Source organism: Podarcis cretensis, assembly GCF_951804945.1.
Source record: "Podarcis cretensis genome assembly, chromosome: 5".
Lineage (NCBI taxonomy): Eukaryota > Metazoa > Chordata > Lepidosauria > Squamata > Lacertidae > Podarcis > Podarcis cretensis.
In genome coordinates this window covers 75,968,975-75,991,389 of record NC_137174.1, presented here as the reverse complement: position 1 = coordinate 75,991,389, position 22,415 = coordinate 75,968,975, and the positions used below count along the sequence as shown (strand labels likewise).

At 39.6% G+C, this 22,415-nt stretch overlaps 1 protein-coding gene across 2 annotated transcripts in view; it reads left to right on the top strand.

Moving 5' to 3' along the window:
* The window catches only part of PLOD2 (procollagen-lysine,2-oxoglutarate 5-dioxygenase 2), a 58,709-nt gene extending 41,281 nt beyond the window's left edge, over positions 1-17,428 (top strand). Inside the window, exons 10-20 of one of the 2 annotated variants that reach the window (XM_079977838.1) lie at positions 1,086-1,207; positions 3,496-3,600; positions 4,990-5,115; positions 7,325-7,466; positions 8,617-8,679; positions 12,140-12,253; positions 12,645-12,710; positions 13,577-13,681; positions 14,718-14,864; positions 15,523-15,648; positions 16,806-17,428. In XM_079977838.1, the coding sequence (XP_079833964.1) occupies positions 1,086-1,207; positions 3,496-3,600; positions 4,990-5,115; positions 7,325-7,466; positions 8,617-8,679; positions 12,140-12,253; positions 12,645-12,710; positions 13,577-13,681; positions 14,718-14,864; positions 15,523-15,648; positions 16,806-16,961 (1,272 nt within the window). In that variant the 3' untranslated portion in view covers positions 16,962-17,428. The remainder of the gene's footprint in view (positions 1-1,085; positions 1,208-3,495; positions 3,601-4,989; positions 5,116-7,324; positions 7,467-8,616; positions 8,680-12,139; positions 12,254-12,644; positions 12,711-13,576; positions 13,682-14,717; positions 14,865-15,522; positions 15,649-16,805) is intronic. The other variant, XM_079977839.1, reaches the window with a different exon arrangement.
* Positions 17,429-22,415: the final 4,987 nt, after the last annotated feature.

Below are 22,415 nucleotides of genomic sequence, written 5' to 3'. Positions count from 1 at the left end.
CACCTTCTTTTAAGAATAAGAAAATCCAATACATTAACAGCTTAATGTTATGCATGTCTACTCAGATTTACTCCCACTGTGTTCAATGGGGCATACACTCAGGTTGAGCTGTTACAGGATTGTAGCCTAAGGAGTTAACACATCTGTAAAATAGCAGGAGTGACCTAAAATAGTAGTTGATCTTGGGCTTGTTTATTCTGCTGCTAAATTTCCAGTGTTGTTTTTTATGGTGACGGTTCCTGCTGATTATCATAATATTTTTAGTAAGTGCTAACATCCAAGTTCAAAGTGGAACTTATTTGAGGCGAAATAATATTTAAAGAGGAACTCTGTAAAGGTGGACTGACTTTTTAGAATGATTGTTGCTCTTCTTATTTTTTTGCCATCATTATAAAAATGAGTAACTATATTAAATCACTTGTCAGAGATCTAGTTGTTTTATAGGCGCGTTGCAGCTAAAACAAAGTATTTTAAAATGTTATTTCCTCTAGCACATTCTTTTTCCAGGTGTGGTATTTTCCTGTCGCTGGTCTGTGTGTTCTTCTGATTCTTTTTCTGCTTGCTAAACAAAATACCGTATTTTTTCGTGTATAAGACTAGGTGTGTGTTTTTTTACCAAAAAGTTAGGTTTGAAATTGGGGCTCGTCTTATACATGGGTAGTGCTGAGGGGTGTTTTCTTAATTTGGGGTCCCCCAAAATAGGGGGCGTCTTATACACGGAAAAATACGGTATATCTTCCTCTCCTCTGGGTCTCTTTCTCTTACTATTCTTGATTTCTGGTGTCCCTGGTGGAAAGAAGCATGTGTATTGGGAGGGGAGGCATTCCTGCCTGGGGCTCCACCACCAATCTGTGTGCATCTGTTTCAGTGTCCGAAGCAAGTCTATGCAACTAGCCTTACTTTGGACCTTGAAACAAATGTCTGTAGGTCAAGGATGCCCTTCTGCAGAGGTATAGTGAAGGCACCTGCTACACCTCTATGGAGAACTTGTACCACAGGCTAGTACTGGACTGCTCTGTTGCATGTTTAATTTTTACACAGTATTACCGATTTCTCTTTTATTAATTATTTCATTACCTTTTCAGGAAGTTCACCATGAAAGACATATCAAGACGTTTTGGGAAAAAGCCAAGCACATATTCAAAACGATACAAATTGTGGGGCCTGAAGAATTTCTGAGTCAAGCTGATGCCAGGAACATGGGAATGTAATTTTATTTTTAACGATTTATCTCCTCAGATCTATATATGGACAGGAATGAAATGTGTAGATTTAGACGGGAAGATGTCTAATTAAAATGAACACACAACCAAATCATTGATGCAGTGGCCCCAACAATGTATTGTGTTTATGAGCAATTCCTGCTGCTTTCTTGTTGGGCTGTTGCTTGTTGGCAAAGATTTAATGATCCATCATTGAGACTTCCAACATATGTTTTTAGAGTGCTGAGACTAATAGTTCATGTTGAAACTCAGCAGATGTTGTAGATTATTCATCGGCTTCTCTGTTAAGATCATTATTTTATTTTTAGGTGTGTTTTTTTAAGAAGGTTGGCTAACTCCTTTTAAAATTCAACATCTAGCATTTACATTCAAGTAATGCAAAACAGTAATAGTAATAAAGCAATTGTAAAAGACATTTTAAAAAGCAGAAAGACTAGCAATAAAAATAGGGAAACAGCAGGTATAAAATAAATCATCTATTAGGAGTTCAGGATGATAAAACTGTCTTGATCTGGCACCAAGAAGCTAACAACATAGGCATCAGCTGTGTGCCTCTAGGGCAGGCATCCCCAAACTCGGCCCTCCAGCTGTTTTGGGACTACAATTCCCATCATCCCTGACCACTGGTCCTGTTAGCTAGGGGTGATGGGAGTTGTAGTCCCAAAGCAGCTGGAGGGCTGAGTTTGGGGTTGCCTGCTCTAGGGAAACTGGTCCAGAACTGGTCCGCACCACCAACCCCCCTCCCCACACTACTCTCTCCAATCTCTACCCATCTCTAACAGTGTTATGTGGGCTGCCCTGATCAGATGTTCATAAGTAAGGAACCTGTTATCATGCTTGTGAGCTGTGGTTTTCTTCTTTCCAAGCATTCACTGGCCTGCACACCTTGATCCTGTGAATTCTCGCTGCCTCTCCCAAGGCCCAGACACTTGCCTCTGGGATGTGAGAAGCTAGTTGCAATTCTAGCAGAGGTGGACGCTGCCAGGTCTCAACAGAGTGTCTTTTTGCTGTGGAGTGGGGCTGCGTCCTGGAAAAAAAAATCTATGTGGCTTTCACTCTCAAAACAGCCTTTCCACTGAACAAAATAGCTCCCTCAACATTGTATGACCTGCAACATATGTTTGGGATGATAACATACAGCTGGCTCCTCTTTCACTGAAAGGTTGCACCATAGGAGAAAAAAAAGATCCAGCTGTTATAAATTATGAAAGTTCTGGGAACGAGAATGTTCATAGCCTTCAAAATGATCTATGTTCCATAGCTTTTATAATCAGGTCCCGGTATCACATCTCTTTGTCTCTCGCGCACATACATGCACACTGGATTGGCCATTTACTTTAACAGTGCAGCACAGCCGTTTAATATCACATTTTATTTTCCAACAGAATTCCCTGGTATTAAACCAGCCAACTATCTACGTCAGTATTTTGTTAACATCCACACCTTAACTGCAATAGGGTCGTCTATTGGGGCTCAAGCCCATGTTAAGAGTATCATGCTCTCCCAACTGAGCTGTTGAGTGAGGCTCCAGTCCAATAGTAAAACAGTAAACTAGGGTTATGTTTACCACTTACCTACCTGTCTGTCACATGGGGGATAATATTGTGATCAGAAATTAGAGTTGTACATAGAGGACAATGGTTGTATTAATATGTAATTTATATTTGCGTTCATGTATTCAGGAATAGGTATGGTAAATAGGTATCCATAAATTGCTATTGTATTGTCAGATTTAATTTTCAACAAATAGGTGTACAGTTGTATTAATTGATGGCATTGTTATTAAGAATGATTTTTTTCATTTACTAGGAAGGGACAAGTTAATGACAGTGAATGTGAATTTAGAAAACATCTGGGGTTTTGAAAATATTGGGAATATAGCTCTCCAAATCTGAGAGAAATAGAGGAATTTCACTATGCAAATCTTCCAGAAAATGGACAAATTTCCCCAAATTGGTAGTAACATCACCTTCAAAAATCCAAGACATCTGTGCAAAGAGTGAGACTGATATTTTGAAAAACTTCCTTCTGGTGGATAGATAAATCAAGCAAAACCCAGATTGTATTATTATCCATAAAACTTATTACTTTCAACTACTAACAGTTGCTTTAAGTAGACTTGTTTCAGGAGTCGAGTTGCCAATTCAGGTAGCTATTAAGCAAAGGAACTTCTTAAATGCACACTGCAGCTGTATGCTTAAAACTATTATCATCTCTTTGGAATGGAACATGTTTGCAATGCTAATGCTTCGTGTGTCTCTTCCTTTTCAAGGGACATCTGTCGGCAGAATGAAGGATGCGACTATTATTTCAGCATAGATGCGGATGTTGTTTTAACGAACCCCAGTACTTTAAAACTCTTGATAGAACAGAATCGGTACGCTTATGGCAGGAGGGGTTTGGGAACTTATCAATTCTAGGTTCTTTTACTGGTTTCAGTGACTACTACAGGTTTGTTTCGTAATTCCTTGAAATAGATTTCTCATGAAAGAAGATATACCGGGTGGCATCCAGTGGTGTTCATCTGCCGGTAGAGTAGATTTCCATTTGCGCAGCGGTGTTTCCCATTCCTATCTCTGTACCTAAAAACTGTGGAGAACTGCAGTGGGGGAGGAGAGGAAAATTACTTCTGCATCACTGGATATCACCCATTATGTCCGGGCAGAGGAGAATATTAATGCACTCCTTTATGGGCAGACTTGCCTTCCATTATGACTTAGGGGAGCTCTTTTTAAAATAATAATAATAATAATAAATTTTTATTGGATTTTTACAGTTTTATATTCAATCAAACAACACAATATAACATTTGTCATATAAAAGAAAAAGAAATCTGCCCCCCCCCGTGACTTCCCTCAACTTCCCCTTCTGGTTCTTTAAATATTTACTACTTCTGAGTATTTATTAACTTATTTTTATAATCTTACACCTTAATACTTGTATTTTCTTATCAGTTTTATACCAAATTTTCTTTCATGATTACATCTTACAGTCAATTTCATTCCATGTTGTCCTTACTTAACCGTTGATCTTATTTTCTTACTTGTGAGTGTTTAATGAAACCCTGCTAGCGAGTCCATACCTTTACAGTATTTCTGTAAATACATAATAAAAGGTTCCCAGTCTTTTTTTAAAATTCTGATTTAGGGGGCTCTTCTTAATCATGTGAATGCTCTGTCATTGGTGGATATGTGCTGCCGGGATGGAGACCCTCTCCCCCATGCTCCTCTGCACATATTGCAGTAAAGGCACGTCCTTCAGCATGTTTGCTTTTTGATCACGTCAACTTTCTTGACTTTGACGACAATGTGTCTACAAGAGAGACTCAGTTTCACTATGTGTCAGTTAAGGCTTTAAAGAGCTATTTTATCATTCACACCGTTAATCCATTTTATCCTGATTGGCAGCCCCTTTCCTAGACATCAGGCAGAGATCTTTCATCGCTATTCTAGCAGAAGCCTTTCAGTGGGAATGCGAATGATGGAATATAAGACTTTATGCATGCATGCATGCATAACATATACTCTTTGCTGAGCTATGGCCCTTGAAATTTCACATTGCAGTTGTTGCTTTACAAATTCAGAATTCAGAAAGACTCGGTTTTTCTCACTATCCCAGAGGCAGTGACTGGAAGCAAAGAGGCCTATTTAGAATAAGTGACAGCTATTAACATCCGTCTCTTCCCCAGTAATAGAGCTACTCCTTGTAATTGCCTCACATTTCAATCTTTTTGTTAACTTTCAATGCAATCGTGTTTTTAAAACAGAAAGATGATTGCCCCTCTTGTACTGCGCCATGGGAAGCTTTGGTCAAACTTTTGGGGGGCGCTGAGCCCTGATGGATATTATGCTCGGTCTGAAGACTACGTGGATATTGTCCAAGGAAACAGAGTGTAAGTTAACTGTTTGCTCTTTTGCATAGGTGCCGACTATGTGGGGCCCTGGGTGCCCGGGCACCCACAAATTTTAAATGAAAGGGCTGCTACCCCCCCTCCGATTCGACTTGGTGGCATGCGCACACTCTGGAGCATGTTGATGTCACATCGACATACTCCTGTGATGTGCAGGAGTGACATTGACACACCGCGAGTGTGCCAGTGTTGCACATGAGCACACCCCGGGCACATGCAATTCCACATACAGTGGTACCTCGGGTTAAGTACTTAATTCATTCCGGAGGTCTGTTCTTAACCTGAAACTGTTCTTAACCTAAAGCACCACTTTAGCTAATGGGGGCTCCTGCTGCTGCGCCGCCGGAGCACGATTTCTGTTCTCATCCTGAAGCAAAGTTCTTAACCTGAAGCACTATTTCTGGGTTAGCGGAGTCTGTAACCTGAAGCATATGTAACCTGAAGTGTGTGTAACCTGAGGTACCACTGTACAGACATCCAACAGCTATCCCAATAGTAGTCGTTGAAAAACCACTTTGCTCACACTTCTTTTGATTTGGCACGTATGTATGTATTGATCATGTCTATATTCCAGCTTTGCTCCAAGGAGCTGAGAACTCACTGGGTAACCTTGGGCCAGTCACAGTCCACCAAACCTACCTCACAAGAAAATTAATTTTTTTCCCTTCCAGTAGCACCTTAAAGACCAACTAAGTTAGTTCTTGGTATGAGCTTTCGTGTGCATTCACACTTCTTCAGATACACATGTGTATCTGAAGAAGTGTGCATGCACACAAAAGCTCATACCAAGAACTAACTTAGTTGGTCTTTAAGGTGCTACTGGAAGGAAAATTTTTTAATTTTGTTTTGACTATGGCAGACCAACACGGCTACCTATCTGTAACTACCTCACAAGGTAGTTGTGAGGATGAAATGGGGAGGAAGAGAACCATGTATGCCACCTTGAGTTTTTTGGAGGAAAGGTGGGGTATAAGACATACATAACATGCCACATCAATGTATGTGTTAAACAAGTCGTTCTGAGGGACGGACATACACTATTGTGGTAGCTGTATTGACTATTGCTTCAGTGAACATTTCTTAAAGTGAAGTATTTCTAAGAAACAGTCAGCTGTGAGTGGTTTCAGCCCTTTTTCGGCTAAATAATCCCTGTAATGTGTTGAAATATGCTGTGGATATCCTCAAAACCCGTCTCCATGCATGCCCCACAGTCAAAGTAAAAAATAAAAACCAAAGAAGAATCTGGTAAGAAGGACTTTATTTAACACTCGTAAAGTTCTGCATAACCCTGGGTTGCAAAAAAAGGGGGGCTCTCGATAGTGTGACCCACTTACTTTGAACTGCTTGCATTGACTGTGTATTAAATTCCTTCAGCATACCCCAAACAATTTACTTTCCCCATACTTCCCACATATTTCAGTTCTGGCTTTTTCCTCAGCCAGAAACCATAAAAGAAGGAATTAATTGATATTGTTATAAGCTGGCTATTATTGGGGGAATATTGGAAAACTAATGAAAATTTAAAAGAAGTGATATATAAAGACGTTAGTTCTTGGAAATGTTGCTTTTAATTTTCCTTGTTTCCTTGTAATTGCCATATATTTTAATTTATAAGCTGATTTTGAAGACTATGTGCTCTGTCAATAGCTTTAATTGAATAAAAAATGGAAGGGAGATTTAAAAGTGAATGTTCTCAATTCAACTATTTTCTGATTTTATTCTTGTATATGGGTCTGTGAGCGAGAAACCTGACCTGAAAAACAAGCAAAAAATGATTGATTTTGCTTGTTTATTGTTTGTCCAGCTTTAGAAACCCGCCACAGGGTCAAGTAGCATTTTGGGACATGCGGTTCTACAGCTGGGTGTTAAATATAATTTTAGAATGGTTCAGTTTGTGCCTTTCTCCATGTGGTTGCATTACCAAATATTCCACAGTAACTTATTGGTCTCCTTAGTCTTGTTTACAAATGGATAATGTTCTCTCAGTTCTGTATAGTGGAGCTTTGTGGAGCTTCTCCGCAACAAGAGTACAAATGATTAAAAAAAAGAATTATGCTCCATAATATTTTCATCCTGTTTCATGGGTGGAAAATTCTCACCATAGGAAACAAATGATGAAAAAATGATGAAACCTGAATGAAATTCATCCAAGTGTATATTACACCCAACTCATTTTACCATTTTCCCCCAGGGGTGTATGGAACATCCCTTATGTGGCTAACATATATTTGATCAAAGGACAAACCCTCAGATCTGAGATGAAAGAGAGAAATTATTTTGCAAGGGACAGATTGGATCCTGATATGGCCCTCTGCAGGAATGCCAGGGAAATGGTGAGTTGCATGAGCTTTGAAAATGTCTTGCTACACTTTGGTTGTTCTTTCTTTCCAATTTAAAGTACTAGCCAATTTTTTTGTGAGTTACAATCACTTTTCTGATTCTTTGTTTCCTCTCCACAATGGCAGCAGTTAAACCAATTCACATCACAACTTTTTGGCTTTGAGTATAGTTAACGCTCATAAATATTGTGTGCTGCCTGTTTCTGAATGCAAAATTACTTGTGAACTTAATCAATACCTATTTCAAATGGTAATTGTAGCTCAGCACTGATTTTCTATTTTTTCTAAATTTTGTTCTTGAGTTAATAAACCATCACAAATGCTATATATTGTATGAAGGATACAATAGAACTGATGTCACATTATTGCATTTTAGAATTGTCTTTTTCAAGGGCAGGAATGATTGATCTTGTTATTTCAAGGCAGATTAAATTTTGCTAAACAGGACCAATGCTCCTTGTCGTTATTAGTGTTTAATGGATGCTAGCATTATGAGAACATATATGAATATCATTGCAATACAAATGTAAATCTGTATCTGTACTGATATCTACACTAGTTCCAGAGCAGAATCAAATGACAGCTATTTCCAGGCAATGTAGCATTGAAAAATAATTTTGCTGAATTGAACAAGAAAAGTTGGCAAGTATTGAAGTTTATTCCCTCCTTTAACAAGGCATGATTTTCTTTTGTTTGTACTTGTTCTGCAGAATAGTCCAATCAACATTCTCTTGTTCTCAACCTTTCTTGCATCAGTTATTGCAATCTGTGCTTACCATGTGCTCACGTCCAACTAATCTGACTTGGTGGCTCATCAGAAAAAGTCTTCTTTTTCTCATTCTTATGCTGCGAAGCAGCCTGGTACGAGCTTGTCTCTGTGTGTATGTTTTTTAAAATACATATACATATATATGTATATATTTGTTGCAGTAGATAAGAGGCTGAGAGTTCAAGCTTTTAACCCGTACGTTTTAAGCTTTGCTTAGAGCTGCATGATATCCGTAAATGGTATTTCAGAATACCAGCTTTTGATTAAAGGATCTTGTTTATCTAACATGGCAGCAGAAAGCGAATGCAGCTCTAACAGTGCGAAAGAGAGCAATGAAAGGTCAACTGATGTGGTCCTTCTCCTCCTTCGTTTTAGACCTTACAAAGGGAAAAAGGCTCCCCTTCTGCGGAAACATTCCATATGCTCAGTCCCCCAAAGGTTTTTCTTTCTTTTCATTTTTTTACTCATTTATTACAATGCGGTTTTAGTCTCCTAGAGGGAGGTGTCTCCATTCCCTGTATCCCAGTGATAACTGGGCATTGTTTTGTCTTGAGCTTTTAGCCCCATGGATACAACTTTTGCAAAAAAAAAAATGTTTTTTTCCTTCTGTGGCCGTTTAAATGATTAAATCATGAATGGAAGGAAAACAGCTGTCAGTGCTGCCCCACACAAACCTGTGTACAAGAATTCACACACGGATATGTTGAGTAGGTTCTATAGATGGCGGTCAATTGGCTGCCGGCATTTACCTGACCCTTGTCACCCTCATCGCTACAGTGTATTAGGAAAGGAAAGGCCGTTGTGATGCAGACATACTGGCAAAGCCAATCTAGCACTCTCTGCTTGGTTGGTGTGCACCAAACCAACTTCACCTCTGCGTTGTCCCCACTCTGTGGCATGCCCCAGCAATGGGGCTGTCAGGAGGTCAGGAAAGTGCCACCACTCCAGCGACGACTGCTGATCGGCAGTTTTCATTATTATGCTTGCATAGGAGGTTGCCCAAGGCCTTGTGAAGCCTTTTGTCCAAATGGAAGGACATACTTTTTGCTGCTTCTGTGTTTCACAGAAAATAGTGAGCAGAAGATGCCTTCTGCATGCAGGAGGGCAAGTTCCAGCCCAAACAGTAGCACACTTTCCACATTGTTGAGTTTGTAAACCAATATGTTAGTGTACTTAAACATACACCCAAAATCCTGATGTTCCATAATCGCAAAAAATCAACCTATCCTCATTCTTTTAATGCAAATCATTCTTGTGCTACAAGTCCCTGCTTCCTAGTTATATACATGTGAGAATCACAAATTTTGTGGTATCGTCTTAAGTAGTAACTCATTTTAGCATTGACCATTCCTTCTAAGATTCAATCTCCATTAATTTCATTGCTGGCATCTGCTCATGTTCCATGGAGACTAATGGAGATTGAGAATTTCATTTCTGAACTTCCTTTGTCTTTCATTTAGCTATATCACTTTCACTTGTTTTGGATGTCAAAAGGCTGCATCCAATGGGTTTCACTCAGCTGACAGTAAAGCTTCTGCTGGCAGAATAGAGAGGGAACGGATTTTTGGAAATTCCCTTCCCACGCTGTCCCACTTTCCAAAAACCCCAAAGGGACTCTTAACCCAGATTTAGAGGGGAAGAGAGGCTGCAGGGAGAGGATTAATTGTAGGAAACTCTTTCATTCCCTGAAGCCTTACAATCAGCTTGTAGAACCTAAATTATGTGGCCCTATTAATTAATAAATGAATGAATCTATGATTGGGGCCACTCCACATCATTCGAGAGGTAGACCCACCGTTAGCAAATAGAAGAAGCCACAGCTGTTAGCAGCATAATAAAGTCAAATTTCAGAATGATTTTTTTTATGGAAGAGTAGAAAAAATAATGAAATATAATGCCAAAATAGTTTTGAAGTCAAGAACCAAACAGTCATTCGTAAACTGCATACAGTTGCATACAATTTAATGGGCTCTTTCTAGTTAAAACTGGATGTAATTCAATGGCTTTTTGTTGTTGCTGAGACAAAGCTACCCACACTCTGTTATCTATTGTAGCTGTAGGAACCAGAAAATCCATTGCTTAATAAGGGTTGCTTGCTCTTCCCTGTTCCCCTAATGCACATTTTTCAATTTCTTGTTATGATTAAAACTGAAGCTCGCCCATGCTGTAAAAACAGAACATACTGTGGTTTCCCTACACTTCTCATGAGAAATTATGTCTTTAACGCAATGACATGGTTTTCAATACACCCACTGTCAAAAGCATGCTTTACCACTGTATTTCTACAGTTTTATGCTGACGCAACTCCATTGGAAGTAATGGAGCATAAAACCGGACAGTGGTGTGGTGTATTTTTGTAGCAGAGGGAAGTGTTACATAATCATCACTTAACTGTTTTTGGCAGAGCTTTTTTTAATTCAGCTTTTCGTATTTATTATTTAATAAGAGCCATGGGTTGAGTACATGTTTATTATGTTCGTGTTTTAAAAAAGAACATTACAACATTAAAAAAAAATTCCCCCAAAAGACTTAGACCCAACCCTTATGTACTTGAGATAGTGTATCTGCCTCACTACTTATACAACATAGCCTGAGACAGTATTTGTTATGTCTACCTGGTAGCCTTCTGACGTTTTGGAATGCCAATCCCAGCAGCTCCAGGTTTGAAAGGCTGCCCTATCCTGATCACTGAGGAAACTCATAGACATCTGCTTCCTTAGAGATGGTAGCCACAGACCCAGAAGCAAACCAGGAAGTACCTCATTATAGGATAGGCCTGTATTGCCATGTAGGTTTGAAGTCACTATCACATATTTTGTTTAATTGGTGCTGCCCCTGGCTAGTTCTACTAGCCTGCTTGGACAGAGATCATCATCAACATGAGGACTGGTGTGGCTGATGTCTGGCTTGTAGGTGACCAGCATGCTGACCATTCACAAAACCACAAGTGTCAGAAACAGCAAATGTCTTGAAGCACCATTATTCAAAATGGCAAGCGATTGGGCTGTGACAAATGCAACAGTATCTTTGATCAGTTTGAAAACGTGGGCCTGTTTATATTGAAAAGGAAAACAACATACCTTCCCAATTTACTTAATTTGATTTGTTCAATTTAATATGAAGTTAATCGGTCCTACAAGGATCATGTGGCTTTTGCTACTGTTCCAGTTCATTTTGCTTTTCATCCTTCTTCAAGCATTGCACAGTGGTTTGTTGTTTTCATCATATTCATCAAAATAACTATTTGAAGGGGAACATTTTCATTACAGGTCAACTCGTCAAAGGATCTGGTAGGAAATGGGCTGAAATTGGCACTCTATAGAGCTCTGACACTTGCTTCTCTATTTATGTTGTTACCTGAATTCAACAGATCAATATTAGTTAAATATTTAGGACATAAGACAACTACATAAAAATGTATAGAAGGAAATATACCCACTTTTCCTTCATAAAATTAATCTGGTCACTCATCATCAGTTATATAAATGTATAGATATTAAGAACATAACCGAGATTGCTGTGTGTGGGTCTCTGATACAGGAATAGATTGCCTTATGTTCAGGGCTTCTCCTCCCTACATTTTCATGAATTGGGAATGCTCTGTATGCATGGACTGCATGTAGAAAAGAAACAAATTGCCTCAGGCCATATCAGAATCCTTGCTTTGTTTACTGACTATATCTGGTCAGTTGGCAGTACAGCTTCTTTAAATACCCCAAAGAGTGCAACATACTTAGTTAGAATTTCAGATAAAGAAGACTGTAGTTTGTATATTCAGAATGGGGATGATAGTGAGTTTGGGTGATGAGTATTAATATAGACTGGATAATATAGTTTCTTCTGTATTTCTAAATATTAAATGTAAACTAACATAAGGATGTTTTTTGTCTGGTGGTAGGGTGTCTTTATGTACATCACTAACAGACATGAATTTGGAAGACTTCTATCAACCGCCAACTACAATATATCTCACTACAACAATGACCTTTGGCAGATCTTTGAAAATCCAGTGGTATGTATCAAAGAATGCAATATAATTATTTTCATCTCCTTTAAACCCCCCCCCCCAAATAACCTCTTTCTTTTGTGAGCAAACAAATCACAAAATGCTTTCTTACATGGGGATCTTAATCCATTTAATTTTTCAACATTAACCTTCATTGCTCAATTTGAAAAAAAATAATAATTCTATGGATTGTATCCAGCTAAGCCCTACTCAGACCCAACCCACTGAAATGGAACAAAGATAGTCATGTTCATCAATTTTAGTGAGTTTGCTTTGAGTAGGACTATCCTTTGCTGAAACCCTACATTCTAAGCACTTCTGTGTGGGTTGTTCGCGCTCTCTCTCTCTCTCTCTCTCTCTCTCTCTAATCTAACTTTGTTCTAATCTTTGTTCTCAGGATTGGAAGGAAACCTACATAAACCCCAACTATTCCAAAATTTTCACTGAGCACATAGTAGAACAGGTAAGGAAAACCACTATTTGGGGACTCACAAAGGGACTGAACTTCATTTATGAGCTGAACTAAAATACAAATGGGTTTTAACATGGATTGGAGTGAGCTAATTGTTTATGGGCTCTGTATGTGTTTCTGTAACTCCCACGCCCACCTGAAACTTGGCAGCAGCACCACTAATAATAGAAACCACCTGGGGTTGGGGTGGCCCAATACTTCTCTGCTTTGACACTGAAAAACCATTTCTTCTTCAACAGACTTGGCTTTCCATGCCATGCTAGTTTGTGCTCTCTCTCTCATGTGTATGTGGGAAGAATCAGCAGGTTAGCATCAAGAGTCCCATAAGCTTGGAGAAATAGGGTTGCTGGAAGCCTGTAGTGTAGTGTTCTTCACTACATTGTAGTGCCAGTCCTGCTAGGGGAAACCAAATTACCACAGCCGAAAATGTTCCTTTCCTCAAATATGGGAACACTGGGTAGATCAGTACAAATGTAACCTTCTGCTGTGGGTATTTGTGGGCACATGAGAGGAAACTACTCTACAGTGACTGACCCAAGCAGCCACTGAAATGGTTTCTCCTTTCAGATAATTAGAGATTTTGCTGTGTTTTCTCTTACGCAGCTGGCCAAGTGCATGATGCAGAGCAACTGCTGCATAACGCTGGTATCCACAACCTAAAAGACAAGAAATGACATTTAAGAAACAAAATGAAATCAAAGGGGTGAGACTAGTTGCTGTAGTGATGGACAAAGGATTCCTGCAGCCGTCCTCCACCCTATATTCAGAGATGTAAAGCATAAGCTATGCAACAGCCTTATCTGGCACACAAAGGAGCACAAAATTCTAACACACAGTTTTATGTTTCACACCTGTAGCCATGCCCGGATGTGTTTTGGTTCCCCATATTTTCTGAGACAGCCTGTGATGAACTGGTCCAGGAGATGGAACATTATGGACGTTGGTCAGGTGGAAAACACCATGTAAGCATAATAGTTGGAAACTTCTTTTAATTTATTTTTTATATGGGTGTTTTTGAAAATAAAGTATGGACTGCTGACAAAAGGTGAGCACAATGCCACATGCACATGTCCCCTGTGGGAGGCACCCATGGGACTGTCATTGCAGGTGCACACATACACTCATCCAAGGGGGAGTTCATTGGGGCAGGATTGTGCCCAATGTTTCCATCAGGACTGCAAAATTTAATTTTAGATTGGCAAATGAAGCTTAGGACTCATTTTAATCAGTGATATTAAGAGTTTTGGGCTACCTTATTAAAAAAAAAACACTTTTGCTTTTATGTCACTATTTTTATTTATGGAAAAAATACCAAGCACAATGCAATGTTGACAGTATTATAGAAATAATGGAGATACAGTGTTATTTTTGTTACAAGTCCATTCATAATACATCTACCTCAAAGTACAAAATTAGTTTTAGATCCAAATCCATACGACATTTTGACTTTGTAAATTTGATAAAGGGTCAGATTGTGATTTTTTATTTATTAGCTTTCTTACTTACTTTTCAGCATGAGGTCCCAGGGTGGGTCCAGTTATGTTACCATAAAAAATGATAAAAGAAAGGCCATCTTTACTATTTTCTTCAACATTGTAAGGCAGTTTACACTTTCTGTATATTAAAAAGCTCCTTTTCAGTAATCTAAGATGGTTTTAATAATCAGCTGATAGTTTCAAGTGCTGTTATTTTTATTGAAACATCTATTGATGCATTCAGCCAGTACTGAATTATCTGATGAACAAAACAATTTATTGTTGTACTAGTTCCTTACACAATACATTTGATGGAAGAAGAGATTGTGATTTTGGTCCCATAAACTAAGCCATACGACGAGTATATTTGTTCACTGGGATGTGTCTCAAGGTATGAAAGCTTTAGAGTATGAAAGCTTTAGAATTGGACAGGCATGTGCTACTTTACAAAGTGTCCCATATGATTTGAAAACATAACCTTATGCCCTATGTATCTGAACATCTCTGTGATGTCTTGTTTTAGGACAGCCGCATTTCTGGAGGATATGAAAACGTTCCAACTGATGACATTCACATGAAACAAATTGGGCTGGAAAGCGTGTGGCTACATTTCATTAGAGAATACATAGCGCCTGTAACACTAAAAGTGTTTGCCGGCTACTATACAAAGGTAGGTTAAAATGGTTATTAAAAAGTAAGACTTAAAGGCTCAAGCACAGGTGCAGTATCCAATCACAGAGTAGTCACGACAGACCCAGTATGTCCACCCCACAGGTCCTTCTATCAATGTGGATGCACCAAGAACATGCAAGCAACATGAGGGGGCACTGCAGAGACTAGGAGATCTATTCATGCCTCTCCTATCCCTACTTCAGCTTCTGCACCATGCAAATTATTTAATTTCTGAAAAGCACAGGAGAGGAGAGTACTCTTTTGCTCGAGTCCTGTGTGGAGGTTTCACACAGGCATCAGGTTAGCGGCTGTGAAAAAAGGATGCTGGACTAAGATGAGCTGTTTGCCTGATCCAGTAGGCTCTTATGTTCTCATGCTCAGGAGCCAAAATTAGACGCTGAATATTATTTATTCCATTTATCAGTAGTTTCCTATGAAGTATGTGCTAGGTGGACTCTGTGTCTGCAGGCTCAGAATCTTTAAAAAAGGAAGAGAGAGACAAAAGTTGAGGACATCTGGAAGTGAAGGAGTTATTATAAACAGTGGGTGGGAGGAGATCCATGACAGTAAATCACAGATATTTATCATCACAGGGAGTAGGCTTGAGGGATTCCCATGAGCTATCCTTTCTTAACTGTCCTGTTATTTCTTTATAGGGCCATGCCTTGCTGAATTTTGTTGTGAAATACACTACTGAGAGACAACGTTCCCTCAGACCTCATCACGACTCCTCCACATTTACTATCAACATAGCTCTCAACAAAGTGGGAAGAGATTTTGAAGTATGTTTGGAGCAAATCTGTTTATTCCAGCAATGGCTTTCAACTTCTCTGACTCATTTCCCACTAAGCTTGCTTAAAAGTCCCAAATAAGAAAATGACACCACAATGATAATTCTTGGTTCTTTTTAAAGTATTAGAACAGTGTTTCTTTCAGTGACAGTATAATTGCATCAAGCTGCAGTGATACTGCAGTTTAAGCAGACAGCTGTATTCAGTGTTGAAATCAGTGATAGGATTATTTTGTATGGCTGGTGAAAGAGTTCCCTGTGAGGAGTGTCTTGTCTTTTTCCTCTAGGTTGTTACCTGATTTGAGATACAGCATTTGAAGGGATGGAGTAGGCCTAGTGACCTCCCACTACTAATGCCTAGACTAGAAAAGCTATTGACCTAGTTGGCATGTAACACTAAGCCAAACAATGGCTTAGCACAGGCTTCCTCAGCCTCGGCCCTACAGATGTTTTGAGACTACAATTCCCATCATCCCTGACCACTGGTCCTGCTAGCTAGGGATCATGGGAGTTGTAGGCCAAAAACATTTGGAGGGCCAAGGTTGAGGTCGCCTGGCTTAGCACAAACAAGCACATGTGTTGATTCTTGGTATGCAGATCACAGCTGCTGCTTCTGTGCTATCCAGCGCTAAGTCATAGTTTGTGTTAGTGCTACATCCAAAGCCGGGTTCATGATTTGTTTCACTCTGGACAAACCATGAGTTGTAACCAAAGTTTGTTCTTGGTTAACTGCTTGTGGGTTTTCTGGGGTAGATAAACTACACACCCAGGTTTGAATACAACACTAAGCCAAACCATGGCTTATGCCTGGGTGGGACAACTGCAGGATCAGGTGAGCAGTAGGAGCTGCAACCTTTGCTACCAGAACACACATGTTAAGGCATGGTTTGACTTAGTATTTGATGCAAACAGGGCCACTATTATGCAATTTCCACAATGATGTTGATCTACATATGAATTAGAATAGGGCAATGTTAAGGTGTGTTATTGTTCAAATGCAGTATATTCCTGGTGCAAATTAATGCACTTGGGATTGATTGCACTTCTGATTATTGTCTTGGGCTTTATACCAAAAAAACCCCCCTCCCAGTTTCTATTGATTTCTGCCAGATGGTGATTTAAAGACTTTTGTTTCTGATTTTTTTATAGGGAGGTGGATGCAAATTTCTGAGGTACAACTGCTCCATAGAATCACCCAGGAAAGGATGGAGTTTCATGCATCCAGGAAGACTTACGCATTTACATGAAGGACTTCCCATTTTGAAAGGAACAAGATACATCGCAGTATCATTTATTGACCCTTAATCTTATTTCCCTGGCCTGTTACAGACAACGTTTGGCAATCTATGACAAACTCTTATTTATAGTTCTACTCCCAGAAGATGGTGACAAAAGAAACTTCTTCTAGATTGCTGCTTCGCTTTGGGCTAAAAGAATGAGCAGGAAAAGAAACCCAAACTCTTAAAAAATAATATAAACCTTCAAGCATCTGATCTGAGCCTTGAGTTGCAAGGTTAAATAATTATAATTTCGCTCCCTTGTGAAAAGGGAGTCTAAAAGGAAAGGGGGAAATCATTGATGCCGATGATCTATAAAATTTTTCATGTGGGTTTTCCATCCGTTACAATAACATTACGAATATGTCTTTTGTACATATCTTGATTAAAGAAAGAAATATTTGCATATCCAGCTATCTATGAATATTCTTCTAAGAAAGAAGTGCATGATAGATAAATGCAAAGCATTGGCAAAAATACACACATGGGTACTTTTTTTTAAAAAAAAAGCCTTTAAAAGAAGATATCCTCAACTTGGAAATCTTTTCGTCTCACCAAGTGTCCTTTGATCAGGCTGGGAACTATTCTGCAACTTTTTTTTTTTTTTTTTTTTTTTTTTTTTTTTTGCATCAGTTCAGTGCTGGAAATCCAAGCTCTCTTTCTGCAAACTTTCTAATACCAAGATGTCTCGGACACCAAATTTGTCTACTCTTATTTAACACTACTTGAATTTTGTATCAGGAGATCAAGAGGTTGAAGTTGCTCTTTTATAAAACGTGCAGGGTTTTGACTTGCCTTTGTTTTTTAAGGGATCAGTTTAAAATTATTCCTGCTGTGCCTACTGTTTGTAATTTAAAGGTTACACTTGAAAAAAAAAAAGAATGTTGAAGCATGAAACCTGAGGTGCTAAAATGCACATATTTTCTAAGTTTTATGGAAAATAAAGAAGCCTTAAATTAAGAAAAGCTTTTGGTGTGTCTGCTTTTAAAAATATGCAGTGTTTGGTTTCTGTTTTATAAGCAGAGTATGATAGCTTTTATTACATTTTGGAGTGTGTTCAGTAAATTGACAAATGTTTTAGTAAAGGTAAAGGGACCCCTGACCATTAGGTCCAGTCGTGACCGACTCTGGGGTTGCGGCGCTCATCTCGCTTTCTTGGCTGAGAGAGCCGGCTTACAGCTTAGCATGACTAAGCCGCTTCTGGCAAACCAGAGCAGCGCACGGAAACACCATTTACCTTCCCTCCGGAGCGGTACCTATTTATCTACTTGCACTTTGACGTGCTTTCGAACTGCTAGGTTGGCAGGAGCTGGGACTGAGCAATGGGAGCTCACCCCATCGCGGGGATTCGAACCGCCGACCTTCTGATCGGCAAGTCTAGGCTTCTGATTGGCAAGTCCTAGGCTCTGTGGTTTAACCCACAGCGCCACCCGTGTCCCTGACAAATGTTTTACATCTTAACAAATGTTTTACTTTTCAGAAAAGCTATTTGTCCTGCATCCCCCACATCAGCAGCCACCACTGTGGAAAAGATGCAATAGTCTAGCTTGCTGAAAACTACAGTAAGAAGAAACCTAACCTACTTTTCAGGGCAGCTTGCTTGTTTCCTAGTTTACCATTTCCTAGTTTACAGACTGCAAAAGAGTGCTGGTTTAGTGGATTCTCAGCTCTGGCCAGATTCCTTTAAATGTGAACTCTACCAAATGACTGGCCTCTTTTAATAAGATTTATGCCGCAAGTTATGAAACTCAAACATCTCTGTGTGATCGTGAAAGTGATCTTTGTTTTCATGAGGTTATTTTTGGCATTACACTGTGATCTGTTGGGATAGCGCAGCACCCTGTGGTGGCCCACCTAGCTGAGCTACCGTAAAAGAACTGTATTTATTAAAACAATCTCTACTGAACTCCAAGCAAAGTACTTCAGACTGTTTGGGCAGGCCCTAATGATTAACTGTTGGAGCTCCTAAATTAAAATTTCCCTCCCCCCAGTATGAGTGATTTATGATGTATACTTTTGCTTCTGCATTTAGTCATTCAAAATACATTTCTTTTTATAATAATGGTTCCAAAGTTCAGAGTCCTGTGGGCTATGATGGTCTGCATAGTCACCAAACAGCCATTTAGTCAGTATTATCATTTAATAATTTATTCCCTACCTTATTCCCTGACAGGGACTCAGTCACCATTGCCAATCAACATTCCAGGCAGGGCTCCAATATATTATGTTCCACAGGTGTTATTTTGTTTTGCTCAAGAAAAATACAGTGGTACCTCGGGTTAAGTACTTAATTCGTTCCGGAGGTCCGTTCTTAACCTGAATCTGTTCTTAACCTGAAGCACTACTTTAGCTAATGGGGCCTCCCGCTGCTGCCGCACCGCCGGAGCACGATTTCTGTTCTCATCCTGAAGCAAAGTTCTTAACCTGAAGCACTATTTCTGGGTTAGCAGAGTGTGTAACCTGAAGCGTATGTAACCTGAAGCATATGTAACCTGAGGTACCACTGTAAATGAACATTAGAACATAAGAACTTGCTGGATCAGCTTAGGTACCTTTAGTTGCCATGTGAAAATGTTTGTCTATAACCAGACCTTTGACTGATTAACATTCTATGGCATTTTAAATGTGTTTGTGAGAGGAGGGTCCATTGGTTTTGCTTTGTTTTATCATGCATTTTGTGTTCTCATTTTGTATTTTTATGCTGTAAACCACCCTGTGGTGTTCGGATGAAGGGTGGTGTACAAATTTAATAAATAATAATAAGGTCAGTGGCCTATCCAAGCCAACATCCTGTACTCACAGTAACCACTCAGATTCCTGAGGGGAACCCTCAAGAAGGACTCAAGGACAAGAATACTCTCTTCTCCTGTGGTTTCCAGCATTACTGGAATTCAGAAGCATTACTCTGGTGGAGTACAGGGTCAGGTTTAAGGTGCTGGTTTTGACCTTTAAAGCCCTATGCGGACTAGAACCCTCATACCTATGGGACTGCCTCTCCTGGTATGCCTCACGGAGGACCTTGAGGTCCATAAATAGCAACACTTTGGAGGTCCCAAGCTTCAAGGAATTTCAACTAGGGCCAGGGCCTTTTCAGCACTGGCCCCGACATGGTGGAACAGGAGACTAGAGCCCTGTGGGATTTGACATCTTTCTGCAGGGCCTGCAAGACAGAGCTGTTCCACCTGGCTTGGACTCACTCTGACCCCTTATATGGGATTTGGTATATAAATTTTCCCTTGGCTTTTTTTGCTGGCCCATGTAGGACCAGCATGGATAGCTGGCTCGGGTGAATATCTGATGTTTCCTCCCTTTATGGTATTGATTTATGGGCTATTACTAAAATGAGGCTGCATTTTAAGCCGTATTTTAATTAACTGTTTTGTTTGTTTCTTTGTTGGTTGGTTTGTTTTTCTATTATGTTTTATTGTTAATTCATATTTCGTGTTAGCCGCCCTGGCCGGGGAGGGCAGGATATAAATAAAAAATTATTATTATTATTATTACTGCCTCATACCCCAGTGGCAGAGCATAGCCATCATGGCAAGTAGTGACTGATAGGCCTATTCTCCATGAATTTGCCCAATCCTCTTTCAAATCCATCCAAGTTGGTGTCGTTGACTGCCTCCTGTGGGACCAAGTGCCTGGGTTTAACTGTGCACTGTACAGAAACCCGCCTCCCCCCCCCCCAGTGTAGTCAAAAGGTGGAACTATTGGCCTGTCTGGCATCACTTCCTCACAAATGACTTTGAGGGTGCAATCCTAATACTTGGTGGGGAGGGGCAAGGCTTGGCAGAATGGCTGATCTGCTGCCACATCCAGATCCCTTCAGCTTGCACTGGCTTAGGATGGAAGGTGAGGAGCAGGAAAAGTCTGCATGTTTTCCTGGCACAGTTGCCTTAGGTCTGCCACTTTTCTGGCCTTGATTCCAATGGATGCTATGAACCTGGTTTAAGGTAATAATAATAATAATAATAATAATAATAATAATAATAATAATAAACAAAGTTGTAATTCCATGGTCACCACATATGACATTTTAACCTGCAGTCCTCAAGTCAAACTTATCCCAAGAATAGGAAGAAACATGATGTCATTCTGTAGCAAGCGCCTTAGAAAACCTCTTTATCTGGTCTAATATGTTACACAGCTTCTAGGTAAGTAGCAAACGGAAAAAGAGGGGCAGGAAGGATGGGGAATGGCTAAGATGACCTCCTTACTAGCTTCCAGTCCTTGATATCATTACTCAAGTCTGTGCAACTGCACCAATACCATGCTGTAGAAAGGTTCCAGATGCAAGAATCATGGAGGCCTCCACTCTCTAAACTCAAGACTTTTGTCAGTGGTGGACCTTGGCATCTCAAATTTCAGTGGTGTCCTGTGCAACACCAAAATCCATTGCCCCCTGCCTCTCACAGTCCACTGGACTTCATAGTTGCAGCACTCAGTGCAGCACCCCAGAAGCTCTGGGCCTGATTTGACTAAACTGGTTGTGCTCCCCTAGATCAGCTTCTGTACTTCTTCCAGACATGATGAAAGACAAGAGGAAAACAGTGGTCAGGGATGATGGAAGTTGTAGTTCAACAACATTTGGAGGGCCACAGGTTCCCCATGGGTTATGTGAAACATTCATTTTAATGACTGCAGTTATATTCCTAGTACATATTTATGTTTGGTACATTTCGTTTATATTTAAATATGAGTATGTATAAAAATATGAGCAGACATTACACCTATACAGAGTTTTAAAAATATAGAGGTTGAGTTTACACAGTGTTGGTTTATCTGAGCTTTAGGAATAGGGTGAGCAAAATAAATTCTTGAATTTTTTTTGTGAACGAAAAGCAAATCATTCCTCTGTATTTATTTTAAATCTAAAAGGAACCAAGCCACAGCATTGGGGAGGTGGGGCAGAATGCATTTCTATTTAGGGCTCCTGAGGAGAAGAAAATCAGAATCCTCCCATAACTTCAAAGAAGTTATTTTCTGACCCAATGTGAAAGTTTCATAGTTTCCACAGGAACAGATGAATGGAACTATTGCATGACCAAATGCCCAGAAAAGGTACGGAAGGAATATAGTTGAAGAACCACATCAATTTTGCAAGGTTTATTTTTGCTACCTGCCTATTCCTGCTTGGTTTATTTTGAACAAATTCAAGGGCATGATCCACCCACAGTAAGGGAGTTTTCAGCTCCATTGGTTTTTCAGTCTGAGAAAGTTAAATACACACTTAACTCTCGCATAAAATCAATAGTATTTAAAAGTGTGTGCCTTTGTCTGCATTGTGGTGAAGTTTTCTACGTAAACAAGCTTAAACTTAATAGCAAGGAGTCAGGTGTTCAACCCAATAACTACAAAAAAAGCTTTTCCAAACCATTTCTCCATATTTTTGTTATATTTCATGGCTTTACGGTGCTGTCTTTAAAAAGTCAGTTTTGAAAAGGGGTTTGGAAGTATCCTTTATTTTCAGCAGGGTTAAGAA